Source organism: Schistocerca americana, chromosome 1 (genome assembly GCF_021461395.2).
Source record: "Schistocerca americana isolate TAMUIC-IGC-003095 chromosome 1, iqSchAmer2.1, whole genome shotgun sequence".
Taxonomy (NCBI): domain Eukaryota; kingdom Metazoa; phylum Arthropoda; class Insecta; order Orthoptera; family Acrididae; genus Schistocerca; species Schistocerca americana.
The window spans coordinates 1146477716-1146501428 of record NC_060119.1 but is presented as its reverse complement, the minus strand read 5'-3'; the positions used below and the strand labels follow the sequence as shown (position 1 = coordinate 1146501428).

The window sequence follows — 23713 nt, the reverse complement described above, 5'->3', positions numbered from 1 at the left end:
TTCAGACACAGAATCTCGAATGTCCATGGAATTGCTGTATAATGCATTTGTTTGCTCGCTGGTATGCTTCGCCAGCTATTCATATAATAATTATCGATACATGGCATTTACACACTTCAAGTTCACGACCACCTCAGGAGGAGGAGGAGGATATTAGTGTTTAACGTCCCGTCGACAACGAGGTCATTAGAGACGGAGCGCAAGCTCGCGTGAGGGAAGGATGGGGAAGGAAATCGGCCATGCCCTTTCAAAGGAACCATCCCGGCATTTGTCTGAAGCGATTTAGGGAAATCACGGAAAACCTAAATCAGGATGGCCGGAGACGGGATTGAACCGTCGTCCTCCCGAACGCGAGTCCAGTGTGCTAACCACTGCGCCACCTCGCTCGGTCCACCTCAGGAGATACAGTACATATTGTTATGCATTTTGACTAATTTCATTGATGGTACGTTCAACGGGGAAAAGTACCAACATATTTTAACAGAAAATGTTAACTGTTAGTAGAAAATGTGCCCTTGAGAACTCGTCAAATGATGTGTTTTCAAGGTAATGGAAATGCGGCCCATAATTCTTCAGCAGCAAAAGATACATGAAACCGCTTGTTTCCAGATCGATGGGTGAAAAAAGGTAGTTCTGTTGAGAAGTATCCAGCACGATCGTTTCGCCTAACACTATTAGACTTGATTTTTTTCTTTGTGGTGGACCGCAGTCGTGTAAAACTTTTTGAAAGAAATTTCCGCCATTCGACTGTAAATTACCGTTCATTTACAGAAGTAAAAGGTACAGCAATCAGTCGGAATGATTTTTATTGCATATCTAGATTTCGGTCACTGTGTGGCCATCTTCAGCGCAGTAAATGTAAGATAAAATATTAAAAACACTTGTATACGCACATAGTACCAACTGGACTATTCATGTCAAGAGATTGAGTTCACATAATTGCGACTGGATGTTGTGCCCCTAATTACCTGAAATAAACACAACTGTTTCCCTATGGAATCAAATCTGATTAATGTTTACTTATTTTACGCAATCTTCATTTCGGCTTTATCGTCACACACTATCTTAAACGCCTAAATGAAACGTCATCGCCTCCCTAGCATACATCTGGTCTTATTAACTAGTCGTCATATTAAGGAATTGAGTACATGTCAGAGACACAAAATAAGTCTGACATTGTGTACAGCAAATAAACAGTAGCAAACTGCAATGCATATCTGATAACCAATACATGACAATGGTTGATGAGTGGACATGATGAAAGAGGGTCACAGCACTGTATTGATCACGTGCATCAGTTGTGCTCATTGACATCCGAAGGATTGTTGCACTTTGTTGGAGGTAAAAAAAATAGTTGTCCCACATAATGCTGGCTGAAAGACTTCCCAGCGATCTAATATATTCTTGTGTAAACCACTGTAATCAAAGCACGATATTGTGGCGACGCAAGTTCCTTTGCAGAGTATCAAATCAACGGTCGCAACAAACCAGCACAAAAATTTCATGTTCTGTGTATTTTTACTATACAGCGTGCGACGGGTATAAGGATATTGCTATTGGTCACTGAGGACAGTGTACTGAACAACATTACTTCACTATCTGCTTCACCTGCAGACTAATAATTATAGCTATTAGAAGTTGCATGTTTTTAGTTTAGTTAGTACTTCCAAGTACATGTGGCAAGAGCAAGCAAGCCAATAATGCTTATTTTCCCCTGAGCAGCAGGTCAGGTGTTGAAGTGTGGACGCGTGGACGCAAAACGGTTAGTCTATACTAACAGGCGTAGTCCACTTAGTGGTGCAGTTATGACCAAGCAGAAAACATCAGGCAGTAAATTATGTGACGTGTTTGTGGGAAGACCGTTAGATGCAGAGAAAAAACATAAATACATTGTTGTGTGTGCATATTAAGGTACCGCACTATACCTCTGACACCTTGTATAATTTTTTGTTAGACCTTTAAGAGAGTTATATCACTGAATATGTTTGATCTCATCTCATTTTTATCTTTTAGTGAAATTGAAGTTGATATTTGCTGTGAATTAGTATGGGAGAGTAACTGAAAACCGTTTCTACGTAAGTTTAGAACAATCTGTGGACTAGAAGAAGAAAAGAAATTTTACAGTCTTCACAAGCACCCATGTTTACATGAGAGATACATGCAATCTCATTATCCGGAACTAAATTAACCGCTTGTTCCGCGAAAATATGTTTGCCTCATCTCCAGTAGTTTCGTAATCAACAGGAATATCCGCTCAAATGAGCTACAGTTAGTTCTGCTTCAGGGCGGTAATTTGTTCCGATTACGCTGTGCTCCGGATTACGTTCTATTCGCTGGATATTCCGCGCTATTCTGAACCGCGTCGTAGAGCTTGCGGATTACCCTCTCCCCGTTATCCACAAACTGAATTATCCCGAAAGTACTTTCTGAGTTGCTGTTGCTGCAAGAAAGAAAACTGAATGTTTATTTCCTGCATTAAGGGCGCGCTTCTCCACGAAGGGGCGAGTGCAGCGAAGAAATGAGCGCTACACACCACTGTAAGTGTGCACTAAATATTTCACTCTTTATGGATGCAAAGGAAAAGAAAATATTGTAACAGCCAAAGTCTGTATTTTCAGTATGATCATTCTTTTGCCTTTAGCTTCGTCAGAAAGATTTTGTAGAGAGCAAAAGAATAGCCTATCCACAGAAACATCTTCTTCAGAATTTGTTGACAGTATTTTTCTGCAATTGTTTTTACATTATAACATGTAACTAAATATTTGATGAAATGACGCAGGTCATAAATAAAGTGAGTGATACAGTTTTTCATTATGAAACTCACTGGAAGGTTGAAACTGTGCGCCAGATCGGGACTCGAAGCCGGGACCTGGGCTCACGTGGACAATGCTCTTACTTGCTAGGTTGACCAGACACGATTCACGACTCATCTTCGCATTTTTACGCCTGTCAGTAGCTCTCTCATTTGCAAACTCAGCTAGAGAACCATTTTGATATTTTGATTACGTTAACTAAAAAGGCCTCTTCAGGTGCAGTATGACCTAGCCCTTCTCCTGTCATGGACACAGTACAGTTTAAAACAAAAGAATTAGAGCTATAGTACTTAACAAAAAAAGAAAATATACAAGTTGTGTCATATTTGACTAAGGATTTCGGGTGGAAATCATTAAAATAAAGGCGTTTTCCCTTGGGACGGGCTCTTCTCACGAAATTTCAATCACCAGCTTTCTCCTCCAAATGTGAAAATTTTTGTTGACCCCGACATACATAGAAACTGTCATTATAATAAAATAAGGGACATCAGAGCTAGCACGGGAAGATACAGGTGTTAGTTTATTCCGCAGGCTGTTCGAAGAGTGGCATAACGGAGAATTAGTGTGAAGATTGTTCTATGAACTCTAGCACACACTTACGTGTGATTTCCAGAGTAGTCATGTGTATGTAGATATAGGAAACACGTCTGGACTGGATCAGATACATGCGAGATTCTAAAGAGATTATGCGAAAGGACTTACTCCTCTTCTAGCAGTATTTTGAAGTAGGAAGCCAGAACAACAAAGGCTACATTGCGATTAGAAAAAAAGGGCAGGTCAGTACCGAAAGGTGCTATGACAGATGCACATAAGAATTAGAAAGACCAACATAATAAAAGGAACTCAGAGCTTGGACGGGAAGATCTGGGTATTCACTTTTCCCACATGATGCTCGGGAAATCAGTCCGCAGCTCGTGGTCGTGCGGTAGCGTTCTCGCTTCCCGCGCTCGGGTTCCCGGGTTCGATTCCCGGCGGGGTCAGGGATTTTCTCTGCCTCGTGATGACTGGGTGTTGTGTGATGTCCTTAGGTTAGTTAAGTTGAAGTAGTTCTAAGTTCTCGGGGACTGATGGCCACAGATGTTAAGTCCCATAGTGCTCAGAGCCATTATTTTGCTCGGGAATGGTACGGTCCAGAAATAGCCTGACAGTGGTTCCGTTGTCCCTCTGTCAAACGCTAAGGTGTGAGTTGTAGAGTAGTTATGCAAATATAGAACTAGAAACTGCGGGACCTCTGACAGCGAGGGTTTCGTAGATGTCCTTCTCAAATTTCTCATGAATGCATTTCAGAAACTAGCAATTTCTTGCATAGAAAGAATTGTTGAACTGAACCTATATTGCTCGAGGCTACACTGTTCTCCAAAACATCAGGACGAGCTACATAATGTAATAAAACACCGAGCGAGGAGGCGCAGTGGTTAGCACACTGGACTCGTATTCGGGAGGACGACGGTTCAAACCCGTGTCCGGTCATCCTGATTTAGGTTTTCCGTGATTTCCCTAAATGGCTTCAGGCAAATGTGGGGATGGTTCCTTCCCCACCCTTCCCTGATCCGATGGGACTGATGACCTCGCTATTTGGTCTCCTTCCCCAAAAACCAACCAATCAATGTAATACAACTTATTAAGTACTTGATGGAACTGGATAAAAGTCTGGAAGGATGTTGTCAGTCGTGCACAGGGAGCAGGACGTCACATGGCATGAGATAAGCGTAACTTTAGCGCCAAACGGTGCTGCCCCGCAACAGGAAGCAATGGAAGGAACGGGAAAAGACAGTGTGTGTCAATCAAACAATGGTTCAAATGGCTCTGAGCACTATGGGACTTAACATCTGAGATCATCAGTCATCTAGAACTTCGAACCACTTTAACCTAACTAACCTAAGGACATCACGCACATCCTTGCACGAGGCAGGATTCGAACTGTGACCGTAGCAGTCACACGGTTCCGGACTGAAGCGCCTAGAACCGCTCGGCCACAACGGCCGGCTGTGTGTCAGTCAGTGAGTTGGGTTGGGTTCGGTTGTTTGGGGAAAGAGACCAAACAGCGAGGTCATCGGTCTCATCGGATTAGGGAAGGAAGTCGGCCGTGCCCTTTCAAAGGAATCATCCCGGCATTTGCCTGGAGCGATTTAGGGAAATCAGAGCGATTTATGGAAATCACGGAAAACCTAAATCAGGATGGCCGGACGAGGGATTGAACCGTCGTCCTCCCGAATGCGAGTCCAGTGTGCTAACCACTGCGCCACCTCGCTCGTTCAGTCAGTGAGGAGTTCCTGTGGTGGTGTTCTGCATTACAACACAACCCGGAGATAACACTTGGCTGACTTCAGACGGGGAAGATTCATTGGGAAACTGGAAGAAGGGCGAAGTGTGACGAGCGTAGCCCAGGAGTTTGGTGCTGCTCACAACACTGTTTCACGTGCGTGGGGAGCGTTCCGAACCACAGGCAGAGGAGCTGGTGGACAACGGTCAACTACAGCAGCAGGTGACAGCTACACTGTGCAACAGGCAAAAGGGGGACCCACGCGAAACAGCGGCTGCATTTGTAACCACATTTAACACGAGTGCAAGGCACGGAATCTCCCACTCCATGGTGACACAATGACCCCATTCGGGTGGTCTCTTTGCCCGACGACCAGGCCATTGTGTTCCGCAACACCTGCACATCGGCAGCACCGTTTGGAATGGTGTCAAGAGCATAGTGACTGGACCAGCGAGGAGGGGGTCGCGTGCTCTTCTCGGATCAGAGCACGTTCAGTCTGAGTAGTGATTCTGGAAGTACCCTCATTCGGGAACAATTAATGCATCCAGGAACACTGCCGAACACATTATGGTGGTGCTGGTGTTTCAATGTCGAGAGACATGGGCTTACTGACCTGCTTTGAACACGATACACTCAGTAATCAACGTTATTGTTCCACTGCATCCCATCCCCACGTGCGTCTTTTCAGCGGTGTATTCGGCTCTGGGTTCATTTTTACGAATGACAACGCGCGACCTCATCGAACAGTCCAGATGGAAGTGGTTTTGGAACGAGTGAATATTCGACGAATGGAGTGGCCTGCCCTTCTCCCCGACCTAAATCCAATCGAGCATCTGTGGGATAAGTTGGGGAGACGAATTTCAACACGTCCACACGCACGAACGATCATCCAGCACTAGACAACTGCGCTGGTGGAGGAATGGTACACCCTCTTCAAAACAGGGTTCTATTTTCCACCTTTGCCGTGATGCTTGTCACATGTTCACATGCGTGTGAAATCTTATAGGACTTAACTGCTAAGGACATCGGTCCTAAGCTTACACACTACTTAACCTAAATTATTTTAAGGACAAACACACACACCCATGCCCGAGGGAGGACTCGAACCTCCGCCGGGACCAGCCGCACAGTCCATGACTGCAGCGCCCCAGACCGCTCGGCTAATCCCGCGCAGCGTGATGCTTTTAATAGTTGAGAAGTAGCTTCAGACTTTTATGCCACTCTCAAGTGATTCTGAGGTTGTGCAATAGAAACGTATGCCAAGTTTGCGTGGTCATCCTCCGCAGCAGGCAGAGACATACTTGTTTTCTAAATAAAACCGCCTTTTCTTGCTGCAACGTAATTTAGTTTTCCCAGTCGCGCTTCGCCTTTTTCTTACTGTAATTCATCTTCAATGTGATTGTTTGTTGGCATCTGTGTTTCCTCTCATCTGGTCTCGAGGTTGCATTACCACACCACTTCGGAAACGTAAGCACAGTTTTGTATTCCTAACTTTTTCTTTCACACTGCTCACCATGTTTCCCCCTCTTCTTTGTGGTGTACTATTATTCTTTTCCCGCTACCTATAGGTATTCTTTAGAACACCGTGCTTTTCACGACGTAAATATTGTGAGTTCATTATGTGTTTCCCTATGTTTGGTTTATTTACCTACATGTTGCCAACCTAGCGAAGTATATGTTGAAAACTAACATCTATTCTTGGTGTTTATAAGGAGGAAACACATAATGAAGTCACAATATTTACGTTGTTAAAAGTGCGGTGTTCGAACAAATAGCTGTAAATGGTTGCAAATAATAATAGTGCACCACAAAGAAGAAGGAGAAACATAGTGAGCAGTATGAAAGAAAAAGTTAGGAATACAAAATTCTTCTTATGTTTCGGAAATGAAGCGGTAATGCGACCTGCAGGCCAGATAAGAGGAAACACAGATGCTAAGAAACTATCCGACTGCAGATGCCTTAAAGAAAGAGAAAGGCGAAACGCGTCTGGTAAAAATACACTCCTGGAAATTGAAATAAGAACGCCGTGAATTCATTGTCCCAGGAAGGGGAAACTTTATTGACACATTCCTGGGGTCAGATACATCACATGATCACACTGACAGAACCACAGGCACGTAGACACAGGCAACAGAGCATGCACAATGTCGGCACTAGTACAGTGTATATCCACCTTTCGCAGCAATGCAGGCTGCTATTCTCCCATGGAGACGATCGTAGAGATGCTGGATGTAGTCCTGTGGAACGGCTTGCCATGCCATTTCCACCTGGCGCCTCAGTTGGACCAGCGTTCGTGCTGGACGTGCAGACCGCGTGAGACGACGCTTCATCCAGTCTCAAACATGCTCAATGGGGGACAGATCCGGAGATCTTGCTGGCCAGGGTAGTTGACTTACACCTTCTAGAGCACGTTGGGTGGCACGGGATACATGCGGACGTGCATTGTCCTGTTGGAACAGCAAGTTCCCTTGCCGGTCTAGGAATGGTAGAACGATGGGTTCGATGACGGTTTGGATGTACCGTGCACTATTCAGTGTCCCCTCGACGATCACCAGTGGTGTACGGCCAGTGTAGGAGATCGCTCCCCACACCATGATGCCGGGTGTTGGCCCTGTGTGCCTCGGTCGTATGCAGTCCTGATTGTGGCGCTCACCTGCACGGCACCAAACACGCATACGACCATCATTGGCACCAAGGCAGAAGCGACTCTCATCGCTGAAGACGACACGTCTCCATTCGTCCCTCCATTCACGCCTGTAGCGAAACCACTGGAGGCGGGCTGCACGATGTTGGGGCGTGAGCGGAAGACGGCCTAACGGTGTGCGGGACCGTAGTCCAGCTTCATGGAGACGGTTGCGAATGGTCCTCGCCGATACCCCAGGAGCAATAGTGTCCCTAATTTGCTGGGAAGTGGCGGTGCGGTCCCCTACGGCACTGCGTAGGATCCTACGGTCTTGGCGTGCATCCGTGGGTCGCTGCGGTCCGGTCCCAGGTCGACGGGCACGTGCACCTTCCGCCGACCACTGGCGACAACATCGATGTACTGTGGAGACCTCACGCCCCACGTGTTGAGCAATTCGGCGGTACGTCCACCCGGCCTCCCGCATGCCCACTATACGCCCTCGATCAAAGTCCGTCAACTGCACATACGGTTCACATCCACGCTGTCGCGGCATGCTACCAGTGTTAAAGACTGCGATGGAGCTCCGTATGCCACGGCAAACTGGCTGACACTGACGGCGGCGGTGCACAAATGGTGCGCAGCTAGCGCCATTCGACGGCCAACACCGCGGTTCCTGGTGTGTCCGCTGTGCCGTGCGTGTGATCATTGCTTGTACAGCCCTCTCGCAGTGTCCGGAGCAAGTATGGTGGGTCTGACACACCGGTGTCAATGTGTTCTTTTTTCCATTTCCAGGAGTGTAAATTAATTTGCAGAAAGAAAAGGCGGTTTTATTTACAAAACAAGTGCGCCTTATGTATTTGAACGACGGTGGCTTTAAATTGGTGTTCTCTATTGGTGTTGATTGATAAATGCTGGCTTGTTCATTTCACATCTTTCTTTTCCAGAACCACAAAATCGCCTGACAATGGGCTATAAGGTTCAGGCTAGAAGTGAACAAATAAAAGTGTTACAGAAAAGGTGAAAAATGCCTGTTTCTTTTAATAAATTCATTGCTGTGGTACCCCCTGGAGGAAAAAAAGCTCTTTATCAACCTTGTGGCCAGCATGGGTGCAAAGCATACATTGGCGTCCATGCTGACCACACACCCTATTAGGAACCATGCCTCACCTTTCTAATGTCGAGAGGACCGTCATAAATCGCACTGAAATCAGTGTAATTATTGCCTTTGAATAAAAGTGTAATTTCTGTTCCTCTCCTTGCGTATTTCTTTCAGTTACCTTCTGTAGTATATTGTAGCAGTTCTTTCTACATATGGTTCAAGTTTCATCGTGATATGTTATTTGCACATCATGTGAAACTTATTTTCGTCCTTAAACATTGCTGGGCGGTGTAGCTCTCCATGTTACTCTATCCTGTGCAAGCCTCATCATCTGCGAATACCCAATGCAACCTGCGTCCTTTTGAATCTGGTTATGTATTTATCTCTTGTTCTTGCTCTATGATTTTTACCCCCTACACTTCCCTCCAATACTGAATTGGTGATCGCTTGATGTCTCACAATACGCTCTGCCAACCTACCCCTTCCTCTATTCAGGTTGCACCACAAATTTCTTTTCTCCCCAATTCTGTTGAGTAGCTCCTCATTAATTAAGTAATCTTCTGCATTCTTCTGTAACACCATATTTCAAAATCTTCTATTCTCTTCTTCTCTAAACTATTTATCATCCATACATGGCTACCCTCCATATAAATACTTTCAGAAAAGATTTCCTGACACTTAAATCAATAATTTTCTATGTGATAGGATCTGCAGCTGCGATGATTTTTTTGAATGCTTGCATGATGCCTTCAGCTGCCAATCTCTTTATTTCAAGTACGATTGTACAATTTCGTCCTTAGTCTATTTTGAAGTACGCTTTGCAACAACTGCTCGAAAGTAACGTGCTCCTGAAATAGCGTAAATGATCTCGGATTTACTTTATGAACATAACAAGGAGTCATACATACATGGGATAATTTACTACTAAAAATGATTCATAAAATACTTAAATTGTACAATCGTACTTGAAATAAAGAGATTGGCAACTGAAGGCATCATGAAATATTTGAAAAAATTTAAATCTATATTCGATGTTAACAAATTTTTCTTCTTCAGAACAGCTTTTTGTCGTTGCCAGTCTACATTTTGTATCCTCTTCTACTTCAGCGTTGTCTACTATTTTACTGAACACATAACAAAACTCGTCTGCTGCTTTAAGTGTGTCATTTCCTAATATAATTTCCTCAGCATCGACTGCTTTAATTCAACTACATTCCATTATCTTTGATTTGCTTTTGTTGATGTGCATCTTATATCCTCCATTCCGAGACACTGTCCATTCCGTTCAGTTGCTCTTCCAAGTCCTTGGCTGTGTCTGATAGAACTACAAAGGCATCGGCAAACCTCAAAGTTTTTATTTCTTTTCCGTGGACTTTAATTCCTACTCCAATTTTTTCTCCTGCCCCGCGGAGTACGGCTCCCTCCGTCGGAGGTTAGAGCCCTCCCTCGGGCATGGCTGTTTGTGTTGTCCTTAGGGTAAGTTAGTTTAAGTTAGATTAAGTAGTGTGTAAGCCTAGGGACCGATGAACTCGGCACTTTGGTGCCATAGGAATTTACCACAAATTTAAAAAAGAAAATTCTTTTTTTTTTCTTTTGTTTCCTTCACTGCTCGCTCAATGTACATGTTGACTAACATAGGGTATAGGCTACAACCGTGTCTCAATACGTTCTTAACCACTACTTCCCTTTCATACCCCTCGACTCTTATAACCACTTTTGGTTTAGTTTTAGTTTGTAGTAAGTTCCTATGGGACCAAACTGCTGCGGTCATTGGTCCCTAGGCTTAATCTAACTTAAACTAACTAACGCTAAGGACAACACACACAAGGGGTGAGCCGCGCGAAACATGGCAAGGCGCCTCAGAGCTTGCGGCTACCCTGCGTGGCTTATAAAAAAATGTTCAGATGTGTGTGAAATCTTACGGGACTTAACTCCTAAGGTCATCAGTCCCTAGGCTTACACACTACCTAACCTAAATTATCCTAAGGACGAACACACACACCCATGCCCGAGGGAGGACTCGAACCCCCGCCGGGACCAGCCGCACAGTCCATGACTGCAGCGCCTCAGACCGCTAGGCTATTCCCAAGCTGTGGCTTATAACTGCAAGTGGTTTCTGTACAAATTGTAAATATCCATTCGCTCCCTATATTTTATCCCTGCAGCCTTTAGTACTTGAAAGACAGTACTCTAGTCAACATCGTTGAAGTCTTCGTCTAAGTCGACAAGTACTATAAGAGTGCCTTTTCTTAACCTATGTTGTATGATAAGTCGTACGGACAGTATTGCCTCGGGGGCTCCTACATTTCTCCAGAATCGAAACTGATCTTCCCCGAGGCTGACTTCTACAGCCGGCCGCGGTGGTCTAGCGGTTCTGGGCGCGCAGTCCAGAACCGCGCGACTGCTACGGTCGCAGGTTCGAATCCTTCCTCGGGCTTGGATGTGTGTGATGTCCTTAGGTTAGTTAGGTTTAAGTAGTTCTAAGTTCTAGGGGACTGATGACCACAGATGTTAAGTCCCATAGTGCTCAGAGCCATTTGAACCATTTATTTGACTTCTACTAGTTACCGCATTCGTCTGTAAAGAATTCGTGTTAGTACTTTGCAACCATGCCTTATGAAGCTGATAGTTCAATTATGGTATAAAGCGTTAAACTGTATGCTTGCTGTGTTGACTCATTAATAAATTGGCATCGCTGTTTTCTTGGAATGCCTTCTCATACATCTTTCTTTTTATAATTCAGCACACATAAGCTGACCTAGTACTGTAAGAAGTTAGCGCACGAGCTTCCGCGCGTCGCCGCTGGCCGTACCCCGCCGACACACCGCCCGCGCCGGCGCGGCTAGGTGCGCCCGTAATTACGGAGGTGACGCGCGGAGGCTGTCGGCCGCAGGAGGCTGTCGGGTTACACCGCGGCGCTGCTGCGCGCTAATGAGCGTTTGCGGCGGCAATCCCCCTGGCGCGCTGATCCCCGTCGCGAGAGACAAGCCGCGCGCGGATCCCTTCCTGCGCTTCAAAAGGCCGCCGGCCCAGGGCAGGGCATCGCACCCTCCGCCACTGTCCGCGGCGCTAATGATCGGCCGTTGTCGGCGCCGCGCGGCCCTCGAGCGCCACCCCCTCCTCCCCTCTCCCCCCACCCCGTCCGCTTCCCCCGCGGTGTTTGTCGGGAAATAAAGGCGCCCCACCGCGGCCCGCAGCTCTGGGCGCTAACGACGCTCTGTTGTTTTAGCTCAGCCCTCCCACACAGCCAGTCTGCCGCGCCACTTGCAGCATTTCCGGTCGCTGTGATCGATTCGCTAAGTGTAACACGAACCAGCCGCGTGTCATCCACATTCGTCACCATATTCACTCCGGTCATTGTCATTAATTTAACTCTTTCGGATCGCACAACGTGTTCACTCGCTTGTGTTGTTCACTTACTTCAGGTCCAGATAGTCTGAACTCTACCGACAAATCTCAGAGATTTATTACTGCTCTTTGCCGATTGTTTTGGTGGGGGTGACCCTAGGTCTTCTTACAGAGTAATCAGAGTACTTTATCCGTTCATTAGTTATATTTACACAACTGGCCATTAAAATTGCTACACCGAGAAGAAATGCAGATGATAAACGGGTATTCATTGGACAAATATATTATACTAGAACTGACATGTCATTACATTTTCACGCAATTTGGGTGCATAGATCCTGAGAAATCAGTACCCAGGACAACCGCCTCTGGCAATAATAACGGTCTTGATACGCCTGGGCATTGCGTCAAACAGAGCTTGGATGGCGTGTACAGGTACAGCTGCCCATGTAGCTTCAACACGATATCACAGCTCATAAAGAGTGATGACTGGCATATTGTGACAAGCCACCATTCACCAGACATTTTCAATTGGTGAGAGATCTGGAGAATGCGCTGCAGCAGTCGAACATTTTCTGTGTCCAGAAAGGCCTGTACAGGACCTGCAGCATGCGGTCGTGCGGTATCCTGCTGAAATGTAGGGTTCCGCAGAGATCGAATGAAGGATAGAACCACGGGTCGTAACACATCTGAAATGTAACGTCCACTGTTCAAAGTGCCGTCAATGCGAACGAGATGTGACCGAGACGTGTAACCAATGGCATCCCATACCATCACGCTGGGTGATACGCCAGTACAGCGATGACGAATACACGCTTCCAATGTGCATTCACCGCGATGTCGCCAAACACGGATGCGACCATCATGATATTGTAAACAGAACCTGGATTCATCCGAGAAAATGACGTTTTGCAATTCGTGCACCTAGGTTCGTCGTTGACTACACCATCGCAGGCGCTCCTGTCTGTGATGTAGCGTCAAGGGTAACCGCGGCCATGGTCTCCGAACTGATATCCCATGCTGCTGCAAACGTCGTCGAACTGTTCGTGCAGATGGTTGTTGTCTTGCAAACGGCCCCATCTGTTGACTCAGGAATCGAGACGTGGCTGCACGATCCGTTACAGGCATGCGGAAAGGCCTGTCATCTCGACTGCTAGTGATGCGAGGCCGTTGGGATCCAGCAGGCGTTCCGTATTACCCCCCTGAACCCACCGATTCCATATTCTCCTAACAGTCATTGGATCTCGACCAACGCGAGCACCAATGTCTCGATACGATAAACCGCAATCGCGATAGGCTACAATCCGACCTTCTGAAAGTCGGAAACGTGATGGTACGCATTTCTCCTCCTTGCATGAGGCATCACAACAACGTTTCACCAGGCAACGCCGGTCAACTGCTGTTTTTGTGTGAGAAATCGGTTGGAAACTTTCCTAATGTCAGCACGTTGTAGGTGTCGCTACCGGCGCCAACCTTGTGTGAATGCTCTGCAAAGCTAATCATTTGCATATCACGTCATCTTCTTCCCGTCGGTTAAATTTCGCGTCTGTAGCACGTCATCTTCGTGGCGTAGCAATTTTAATTGCCAGTAGTGTATTTATTTAACTTAAGCCACACACGACATTACAAGATTTTTTAAAAATAGGTAAAGTATAAATTTTATATCTTGACTTTAGTCTTTCAGTGTGCCGTCAAATTCTTCCTGTAGTATCACATCTCCCTCCTCACTTCATCTGCTCTCTCTTCCACTTCTACACTGGACAGCCACAGAAACTGGTACACCTGCCTAATATCGTTAGGGCCACCGCGAGAAAGCAGAAGTGCAGCAACACGACGTGGCATGGACTCGACTGATGTCTGAAGCAGTGCTGGAGGGAATTGACACCATGAATCCTGTTGGGCTGCCCGTTAATCCGTTGGAGTACGACGTGGTGGAGATCTCTTCTGAACAGCAAGTTGCAAGGTATCCCAGAAATGCTCAATAATGTTAAATGTCTGGGGAGTTTGGTGGCCAGTGGAAGTATTTAAACTCAGAAGACTGTCCCTGGAGCCACTTTGTAGCAATTCTGGACGTCTGGGTGTCGCATTGTCATGCCGGAATCGTCCAAGTCTGTCGGAATGCACAATGGACATAAATAGATTCAGGTGATCAGACGGGATGCTTCCGTACGTGTCACCTGCCAGAGTCGTATCTAGACGTATCTGTGTTTTCCCAAGAGATTGTTCGCCGAAAACTTCAACAAGCATTCGATGCGATTCTGCAGCAGTTTCTTCAAATGATAACAGAAAACTAATTATATCCGCAAATCGTAGTTTGTAGGCACAAAACTCGACATGTTTACGGTTTTGAAACAAGTACCAATGCATGGAACTTGGGTTGCTGTGTATTGACATTCGTCGACAGCCGTTACAGGAAGCAGATGGTGCTCCAGACGCGGTCCTGACGGCTAGCACCATCTATAGGGAAGTTACGGATTCATACTTCTACACCTGTAAAAGGTGTAAGTTGCCTATGCTAATAAAAAAATTAAATACAAATTTCCGATTCTTAGCTTCTTATCTTAAAGTATTTAGTTTACGATCCTCTATTATGCGCATAATGTTGACCTTTAAAAACGTTTCGGAGATTTTGTATACACCCGTGCACCAATTCAAATTTTATCTCTGCGTAAGCGATATACGAAGGTGGTGTAAGTACACTTTCAGATTCCGCCAGAAAACGTTTTCTTAATTCCTTTCGACTTGGTGATCACAAATTACTTATTACTCATTTTCTACACTTCTGTATCACTCTTGGTCTATCACATTACTGTAACCTAACGATTCAATTCGCCTTTCTTTGTACATGTTCGATCTCATGTGTTAATTCGACAAAATACACCATATGAACGTAAACACTCTATTTCGTAGACAAACTTTTGATTCTGAGTGTCCTACCAATGAATCCGAGCCTAAACAACTGCTTTTATTTGTTCATTTCACTTCGTAGTCTTGCGCCACAAGGTTACATAAGTCTGTGGCATCACATAAGAATAGTAAATTTCAGCGAATGTAATTAAACTTTATACTTTCGACATAGCTTTTCCACATTCGAGGAATAATTTATACCAGATATATGCAAAAAAAAAAACGTTTTCGAAATTCCAGACTTACGAAGCGTACAGAGTATCGCTAAGAGGAGAAGACACGAAATAATTCCTGACGAATAAATACGAATACCTCGGTGATGGACGGCCGCAGAATGCAACAAATGCACTGCGTTGTCAGTTTATTTCTCTCCCCTGTTTAATACTAATTTATTGAGGATTTAACGTGTAATCCGTATTTTATGAAATAAATCCGATCAGCTCATGCGTCACGTATAAGCCAGCCAAGTTGTATCACACCCTATCACACAAGATCATACAGCAGCTACCCCATACATTATAAAATCTGGTCGAAAATTGATATTGTGTTAAAAAGAGAGCCTCTCCTACTGCTCTTTCTGTTGTATACTTTTATCTTGTCTCCACCAATGTACTATCAAAATTTGTTATTCTCGTTTGTCTCATGTACATTTGTCCGTTGGGCCTGAATTATTCTGTCCGGCATGAAATATTTTTCGTGACGTAAGCGTGTAATTAACAATTTATAAATTACTTTTACGGTTTGGTGACTTCATGTCTGAACACAAATACCACATTTTTCAATATACGCTTTGAGACAAAAGAAGACGCGCCTCGAGGGAGTTACCGTAATTGGTGACAAATTGGTATTCATACAGGTATCAACGGACAGCGCGAAATGGTAAACTTTCGCCGTCGGTGGATGAATGTGTGTCGCTGCAGCGCAATTTCACCGCGCAAGAAATGGTTCAAATGGCTCTGAGCACTATGGGACTTAACTTCAGAGGTCATCAGTCCCATAGACTTAGAACTACTTAAACCTAACTAAGCTAAGGACATCACACACATCCATGCCCGAGGCACGATTCGAACCTGCGAGCGTAGCGGTCGCGCGGTTCCAGACTGTAGTACCTAGAACCGCTCGGCCACCCCGGCCGGCTTCACCGCGCAGCTGACAAGAATAGCAAGCAGACGACATTTCGATCCGTCTGTATAAAATCTCTGCTAATTTCGTCCCTTGTACTCAGTTGGACAGTGACTACGCCTCGCAAACAGACGGGTGAAAAATATATGCACATATCGGCTAAAATTGAAACAAATGAGCCCTCGTTCACAATTTTTTAGTCTTATTAACCAGATTTCAACACTTCTAAGAGTGCCTTCATCAGAATTTAGACATTTAAAGTGGTCTATAACAAAATTACAGTTTTGTGGATGAAAAAGTATTTTTATATAAAAAAGTGTAAGTATTAACTAACGATACAAGACAGAGACAGTACTTACATGTCATGTATAAAATAAATAACAGGCCAGAAGGGATTTAGTCACAAAATATTTAAAAGGAATGTACTTACACTTTTTTATATAAAAAAACTTTTTCTTCCCACAAATTTGTAATTATGTTATAGACCACTTTAAATGTCTACATTCTGATGAAGGCACTCTTGGAATTGTTGAATCCTGGTTAATAAGACTAAAAAATTGTGATAGAGGGCTCATTTGCTTCAATTTTAATTTATAAACGGTCACTGAACCAAGCAGCCATGTTCAAAACTTCGCATATATCGGCATTTGAGAGAGGAAGACGCGTAGTTGGGCTCAAAGAAATCGGTCGTGGTGATCGCCGAATCGCCTAACATTAGAACACGAGCGATGATACTATCCAACGATGTTAGCAGGAATGTGTGAGCCATGGCCGAACCCAGCGCCAAGAAAGAAGTGGTCGATCTAGAGACAGAAAGTAAGGACTGAACAATCGTCAGAGAGGCACCCAGAGCCCCGGATTCATCATTATCATCGATCCGACGTGCCACTGGTACTTCATTGACCACAAGGATCATTAACAGGCGGCTCACAGAAATGGGGTTGAGCTCATAGCGCCCCTTGCGCCAACTACCATTGACTTACGTACGCCAACAAACCCGCTTGCAGCGGTGTCGGGCACATTCGGCCTAGATTCTCATTGACTGGGGTAAAACTGCCTTCATTGATGAGTCTTGCTTCCAAACTGTCTGGAGTCGCTCCCGACAATGTTGGGATACCAACCTGAATCCAATAAAAGAATACCAGACGCCGTTATTTAGGTTTTATTTTTAGGCTACCATTTTCGACGATACATTACGCCATCTTCAAAAAATGATTCAAATTGCTCTGAGCACTAGGGGCCTTAGCATCTGAGGTCATCAGTCCCCTAGAACTTAGAACTACTTAAACCTAACTAACCTAAGGACATCACACACATCCATACCCGAGGCAGGATTCGAACCTGCGACCGTAGCGATCGCGCGGTTCCAGTCTGAAGCGACTAGAACCGCTCGGCCACACCGGCCGGCACGTCATCTTCAGGCTTATACAGTGAAGGCTATAAAACAGCAATAAGTACATATCAAAATTAAAATACAGAGCGTATTGTCTAAAAGATGCAAGTGTTGCATATTAATTTACGTAATTAAAATATATACAGTGAAGGTTATAACAAAACAATATTCCATAGATACTAGGAATAGGAATAGATGTTAGGAATTTTCTGCCTAAATAACTGATGTGGGTTCCATCTTCCAAATGGTGTTCACAAAAATAGAAACATATAAACCTTGTATTATTGTTGAAAAAGGTGTTCTTTTTGAAAAGTTAACTTACGTAATATCCATTTTTTGGTTGTGGTATCCATGGTCTTATCACGTGGGTGGACATATGTTTACTTTTTATTTTTTACTTTTCGTATTTTCAATTTTATTTTTTACTTGTTACAGTCATTATCCTAGAGTGTTCTTTTGGTTCCTCCTTTTGAATATTCTTTAATAACCATTGAGTACAGCTGTGGTGTTTCCATTGGTGTAATGCCTTTAAAGGTATCGTTCCTTTATTTATATCTACTGTAAATAGCACGATTGCTGATAGTATACGTCTTTACTTTACCTGATATATATGATCCTGTTACTTATTTTACATATGATTAATGGGTCACTTTACCCGTCTTTTACTTTCTGACAAAACCAGTAGAGTCTGTCATGTATAACCATACATTTTTACAGACAACGGATATACCGGACTGATGGTTGCATTACTGTGACACTTCTGTTTTATATACACTTCCATTAGGTTACTAAGGATTTCACAATATGCACGAATAACCAATTAATTTCTGATGGAACATATTACGTAGTATCATGTAGGCCGGACGGAGTGGCCGAGCGGTTCTAGGCGCTACAGTCTGGAACCGTGCGACCGCTACTGTCGCAGGTTCGAATCCTGCCTCGGGCATGGATGTGTGTGATGTCCTTAGGTTAGTTAGGTTTAAGTAGTTCTAAGTTCTAGGGGACTGATGACCACAGCAGTTAAGTCCCACTGTGCTCAGAACCATTTGAACCATTTTTTAGTATCATGTAGATTTTAATTAAGACTAAGTTCTTTTAAATGTGTAGATTAATATGTAACTCTTGCATCTGTTAGACAATTCGCTCTGTATTTCAATATGTACTTATTTCTCTGTTATAACCTTCACTGTATATATTTTAATTACGTAAATTAATATGTAACACTTGCATCTTTTAGACAAGACGCTCTGTATTTTAATTTTAATATGTTCTTATTGCTGTGTTATAACCTTCACTGTATAGGCCTAAAGATGACGTAATGTACCGTCGAAACTGGTAGCTTACAAATAAAAACTAAATAACGGCTATTGGTATTGTTTTATTGGATGTTGACCAACCGTAGTCCCATACCCCAGACAGAAGGTGGAGTTACATTCACCAACCTGAATGTCGCTGGTCATACGACCCGACAACCAGCACTGATGGTCTGGGATGTCATTTCATTTCATAGCTGAACCTCTTTGGTTCTCATCCGCGACACCCTTATAGCACAGCGGTGAGTCGACGATCTCCTGCGCCCTGTTTTGTAACTCGTCGTGGCAAGCTTGGGCTTACATTTCGGCAAAGTAGTGTCCGCTCGCACACGGTCAGAGTTTCTACTGTGTATCACAGAAGTTGGGAAGGAAAACATAGGTACAAAGAAGGTAGCTGCGAAGAAACCATGGGTAACAGAAGAAATACTTCAGTTGATTGATGAAAGGAGGAAGTACAAACATGTTCCGGGAAAATCAGGAATACAGAAATACAAGTCGCTGAGGAATGAAATAAATAGGAAGTGCAGGGAAGCTAAGACGAAATGGCTGCAGGAAAAATGTGAAGACATCGAAAAAGATATGATTGTCGGAAGGACAGACTCAGCATACAGGAAAGTCGAAACAACCTTTGGTGACATTAAAAGCAACAGTGGTAACATTAAGAGTACAACGGGAATTCCACTGTTAAATGCAGAGGAGAGAGCAGATAGGTGGAAAGAATACATTGAAAGCCTCTATGAGGGTGAAGATTTGTCGGATGTGATAGAAGAAGAAACAGGAGTCGATTTAGAAGAGATAGGGGATCCAGTATTAGAATCGGAATTTAAAAGAGCTTTTGTCAAATAAGGCAGAAGGGATAGATAACATTCCATCATAATTTCTAAAATCATTGGGGGAAGTGGCAATAAAACGACTATTCACGTTGGCGTGTAGAATATATGAGTCTGGCGATACACCATCTGACTTTCGGAAAAGCATCATCCACACAATTCCGAAGACGGCAAGAGCTGACAAGTGCGAGAATTGTCGCACAATCAGCTTACCAGCTCATGCATCGAAGCTGCTTACAAGAATAATATACAGAAGAATGGAAAAGAAAATTGAGAATGCGCTAGGTGACGATCAGTTTGGCTTTAGGAAAAGTAAAGGGACGAGAGAGGCAATTCTGACGTTACGGCTAATAATGGAAGCAAGGCTAAAGAAAAATCAAGACACTTTCATAAGATTTGTCGACCTGGAAAAGCCATTCGACAATATAAAATGGGCACGATGTTCGAAATTCTGAAAAAAGTAGGGGTAAGCTATAGGGAGAGACGGGTCATATACAATATGTACAACAACCAAGAGGGAATAATAAGAGTGGACGATCAAGAACGAAGTGCTCGTATTAAGAAGGGTGTAAGACAAGGCTGTAGCCTTTCGCCCCTACTCTTCAATCTGTACATCGAGGAAGCAATGATGGAAATAAAAGAATGGTTCAGGAGTGGAATTAAAATACAATGTGAAAGGATATCAATGATACGATTCGCTGATGACATTGCTATCCTGAGTGAAAGTGAAGAAGAATTAAATGATCTGCTGAACGGAATGAATAGTCTAATGAGTACACAGTATGGTTTGAGAGTAAATCGGAGAAAGACGAAGGTAATGAGAAGTAGTAGAAATGAGAACAGCGAGAAACTCAACATCAGGATTGATGGTCACGAAGTCAATGAAGTTAAAGAATTCTGCTACCTAGGCAGTAAAATAACCAATGGCGGACGGAGCAAGGAGGACATCAAAAGCAGACTCGCTATGGCAAAAAAGGCATTTCTGGCCAAGAGAAGTCTACTAATATCAAATACCGGCCTTAATTTGAGGAAGAAATTTCTGAGGATGTACGTCTGGAGTACAACATTGTATGGTAGTGAAACATGGACTGTGGGAAAACCGGAACAGAAGAGAATCGAAGCATTTGAGATGTGGTGCTATAGACGAATGTTGAAAATTACTTGGACTGATAAGGTAAGGAATGAGGAGGTTCTACGCAGAATCGGAGAGGAAAGGAATATGTGGAAAACACTGACAAGAAGAAGGGGCAGGATGGTTGGACATATGTTAAGACATGAGGGAATGTCTTCCATGGTACTAGAGGGACCTGTAGATGGCAAAAACTGTGGAGGAAGACAGAGATTGGAATACGTCAAGCAAATAATTGAGGACGTAGGTTGCAAGTGCTACTCTGAGATGAAGAGGTTAACACAGGAAAGGAATCCGTGGCGGGCCGCATCAAACCAGTCAGTAGACTGATGACCAAAAAAAAAAAAAATTTTCCCGAACCCTACACTGGTCAGCAAGGTCGCCGTCTCTCTCCCCAACTGAGAACGTTTGGAGCATTATTGGCAGGATCCTCGATCCAGATCGGAATTTTGACTATCTAACGCACCAACTGGTTAGAATTTGGCGCGATTTCCCTCAGGAAATCCAACAACTTTGTCAATCAATACCGGGCCGAATAACTGTTTGCATAAGGGTCGGAGTGCACAAACGCATTATTGACTTGCTAATTTGTGAAGTTCTTTCTCTTGACTAAATCATCAAGTTTTTCTCATATTGTAATCGTTTGTTTGTCTGTACATGTAAATCACATTTACCGATCCCCGTCATATTCGGAAAATTCCTTTTTCGTGCGTCTTTGCTTTCCTTGAGTGTGCAATAAAAGTGTTGATGTAATTCTTTTTGTAATACGGAATCTGTTTGTTTTGCAGGTTATCCTGGTCAAGTGGAATGAACCGTATCAGAAGCTAGCATCATGTGACAGCTCAGGGATTATTTTTGTATGGATCAAGTACGAAGGCAGGTGGAGCATCGAACTCATCAATGACCGCAACACGCCTGTCACCCACTTTTCTTGGTCGCATGATGGACGAATGGCGCTTATTTGTTACCAGGTAAGTTCTGAACGCTTCTCAGAAACAATTTCGTATCATCATCATTATAATCACCATTTATTCATCATCATCATCATCATCATCATCATCATCATCTGATCTGCGTCAGGTACAGGCATGGTACGTGACCACCTGTCTCTGTGTTTTGCTTTGCTCTTCATTTGCACATAGTTACCACTATCCTCCATGGCAAGGCTCGTTAGTTGATATTTTCCTTTCTCGACGCTCTTTGTCGCTTCAGTTCCTAGCTGGAGTAAGCACTGCCTCTTGAAAATGTGGTCCAGCCAGTTTTCCTTACTTTTTCTCATGTTGTTGTAACATGACATTGGCCTCCCTGATTCGACGGTGCCGGTAGCGGTGGCCGAGCGGTTCTAGGCGCTTCAGTCCGGAACCGCGCGACTGCTACGGTCGCAGGTTCGAATACTGCCTCGGGCATGGATGCGAGTGATGTCCTTAGGTTAGTTAGGTTTAAGTATTTCTAAATTCTAAGGGACTGATGACCTCAGATGTTTAGTCCCATAGTGCTCAGAGCGATTTGATTCGACGGACCCGTTATACTGCGGCCTCCCTTTGGACAGAAATTGGGCTATCCCACTTCTGATGCCAGTTGAGAAGAGTAGGAGAGCAAACTACTTAGGATGGACAAAGACATGGGCGTCTTCATGGGAGTCAGAAGAACGAGTTAAGTAACCTGAATTTTGGTATATACAGGGTGATCAAAAAGTCAGTATAAATTTGAAAACTTAATAAACCACGGAATAATGTTGATAGAGAGGTAAAAATTGACATATATGCTTGGAATGACATGCGGTTTTATTAGAATAAAAAAAAAAGTTCACAAAATGTCCGACAGATGACGCTGGACAGAAAAACTGCTACCGTGACGGGTGAGAGGTACGCCGATATGTTACAGAATCGCATCATCCCCAGCCTGGCTGATAAATACCTGCTGGAACGTACGATGTTTATGCAGGATGGCGCTTCACCCCGCATTGCTAGAAGCGTGAAAGATCTCTTGCGCGCGTCATTTGGTGATGATCGTGTGCTCAGCCGCCACTTTCGTCATGCTTGGCCTCCCAGGTCCCACACCTCAGTCCGTGCGATTATTGGCTTTGGGGTTACCTGAAGTCGCAAGTGTATCGTGATCGGCCGACATCTCTAGGGATGCTGAACGACAACATCCGACGCCAATGCCTCACCATAATTGGGGACATGCTTTACAGTGCTGTTCACAACACTATTCCTCGACTACAGCTATTGTTGAGGAATGATGGTGGACATATTGAGCATTTCCTGTAAAGAACATCATCTTTGCTTTGTCTTACTTTGTTATGCTAATTATTGGTATTCTGATCAGATGAAGCGCCATCTGTCGGACATTTTTTGAACGTTTGTATTTTTTTGCTTCTCATAATAAAACCCCATGTCATTCCAATCATGTGTGTCAATTTGTACCTCTCTATCTACATTATTCCGTGATTTATTCAGATTTCATCTTTATACTGACTTTTTGATCAATCGGTACTTTCACTTCAGTATACATCGCCAGAAGGTGAAGCTGCCTGCCACTCTAGGTGGTCATAGCGGGTCGAGGAATAGGAAGAAGTATGTTTTGGGAACAGTGTTGCTGATTGTGAGCTTTGTTGAAACTCTGTGAGCAACACTGGTGTTCCCAACCTTCTTAGCTAATCGTTGGAATCATCCAAGTACAACGTTAGAACCCAGACGACAGACATCATCTCTTCCAACGTGCGCCACAATCTTTAGTTGGTTCCACCCTGTTTCATCAATGGCTGCCGGAATACCCTCTTCAAGACGCTGAATGAGGCCTCCAGATACGCACGTCGCCTGCACATGGTGTCGTTTGCCATCCGTTGCAGCCATTTCCCTAATGGGTGCCAT

General features: G+C 44.1%; 1 protein-coding gene across 1 annotated transcript in view; it reads left to right on the top strand.

Moving 5' to 3' along the window:
* Positions 1 to 23713, top strand: part of LOC124597374 (tubby-related protein 4) — a 500962-nt gene that overhangs the window by 349052 nt on the left and 128197 nt on the right. Inside the window, exon 3 of the mRNA XM_047135935.1 lies at positions 21629 to 21811. Coding sequence (XP_046991891.1) covers positions 21629 to 21811 — 183 coding nt within the window. The remainder of the gene's footprint in view (positions 1 to 21628; positions 21812 to 23713) is intronic.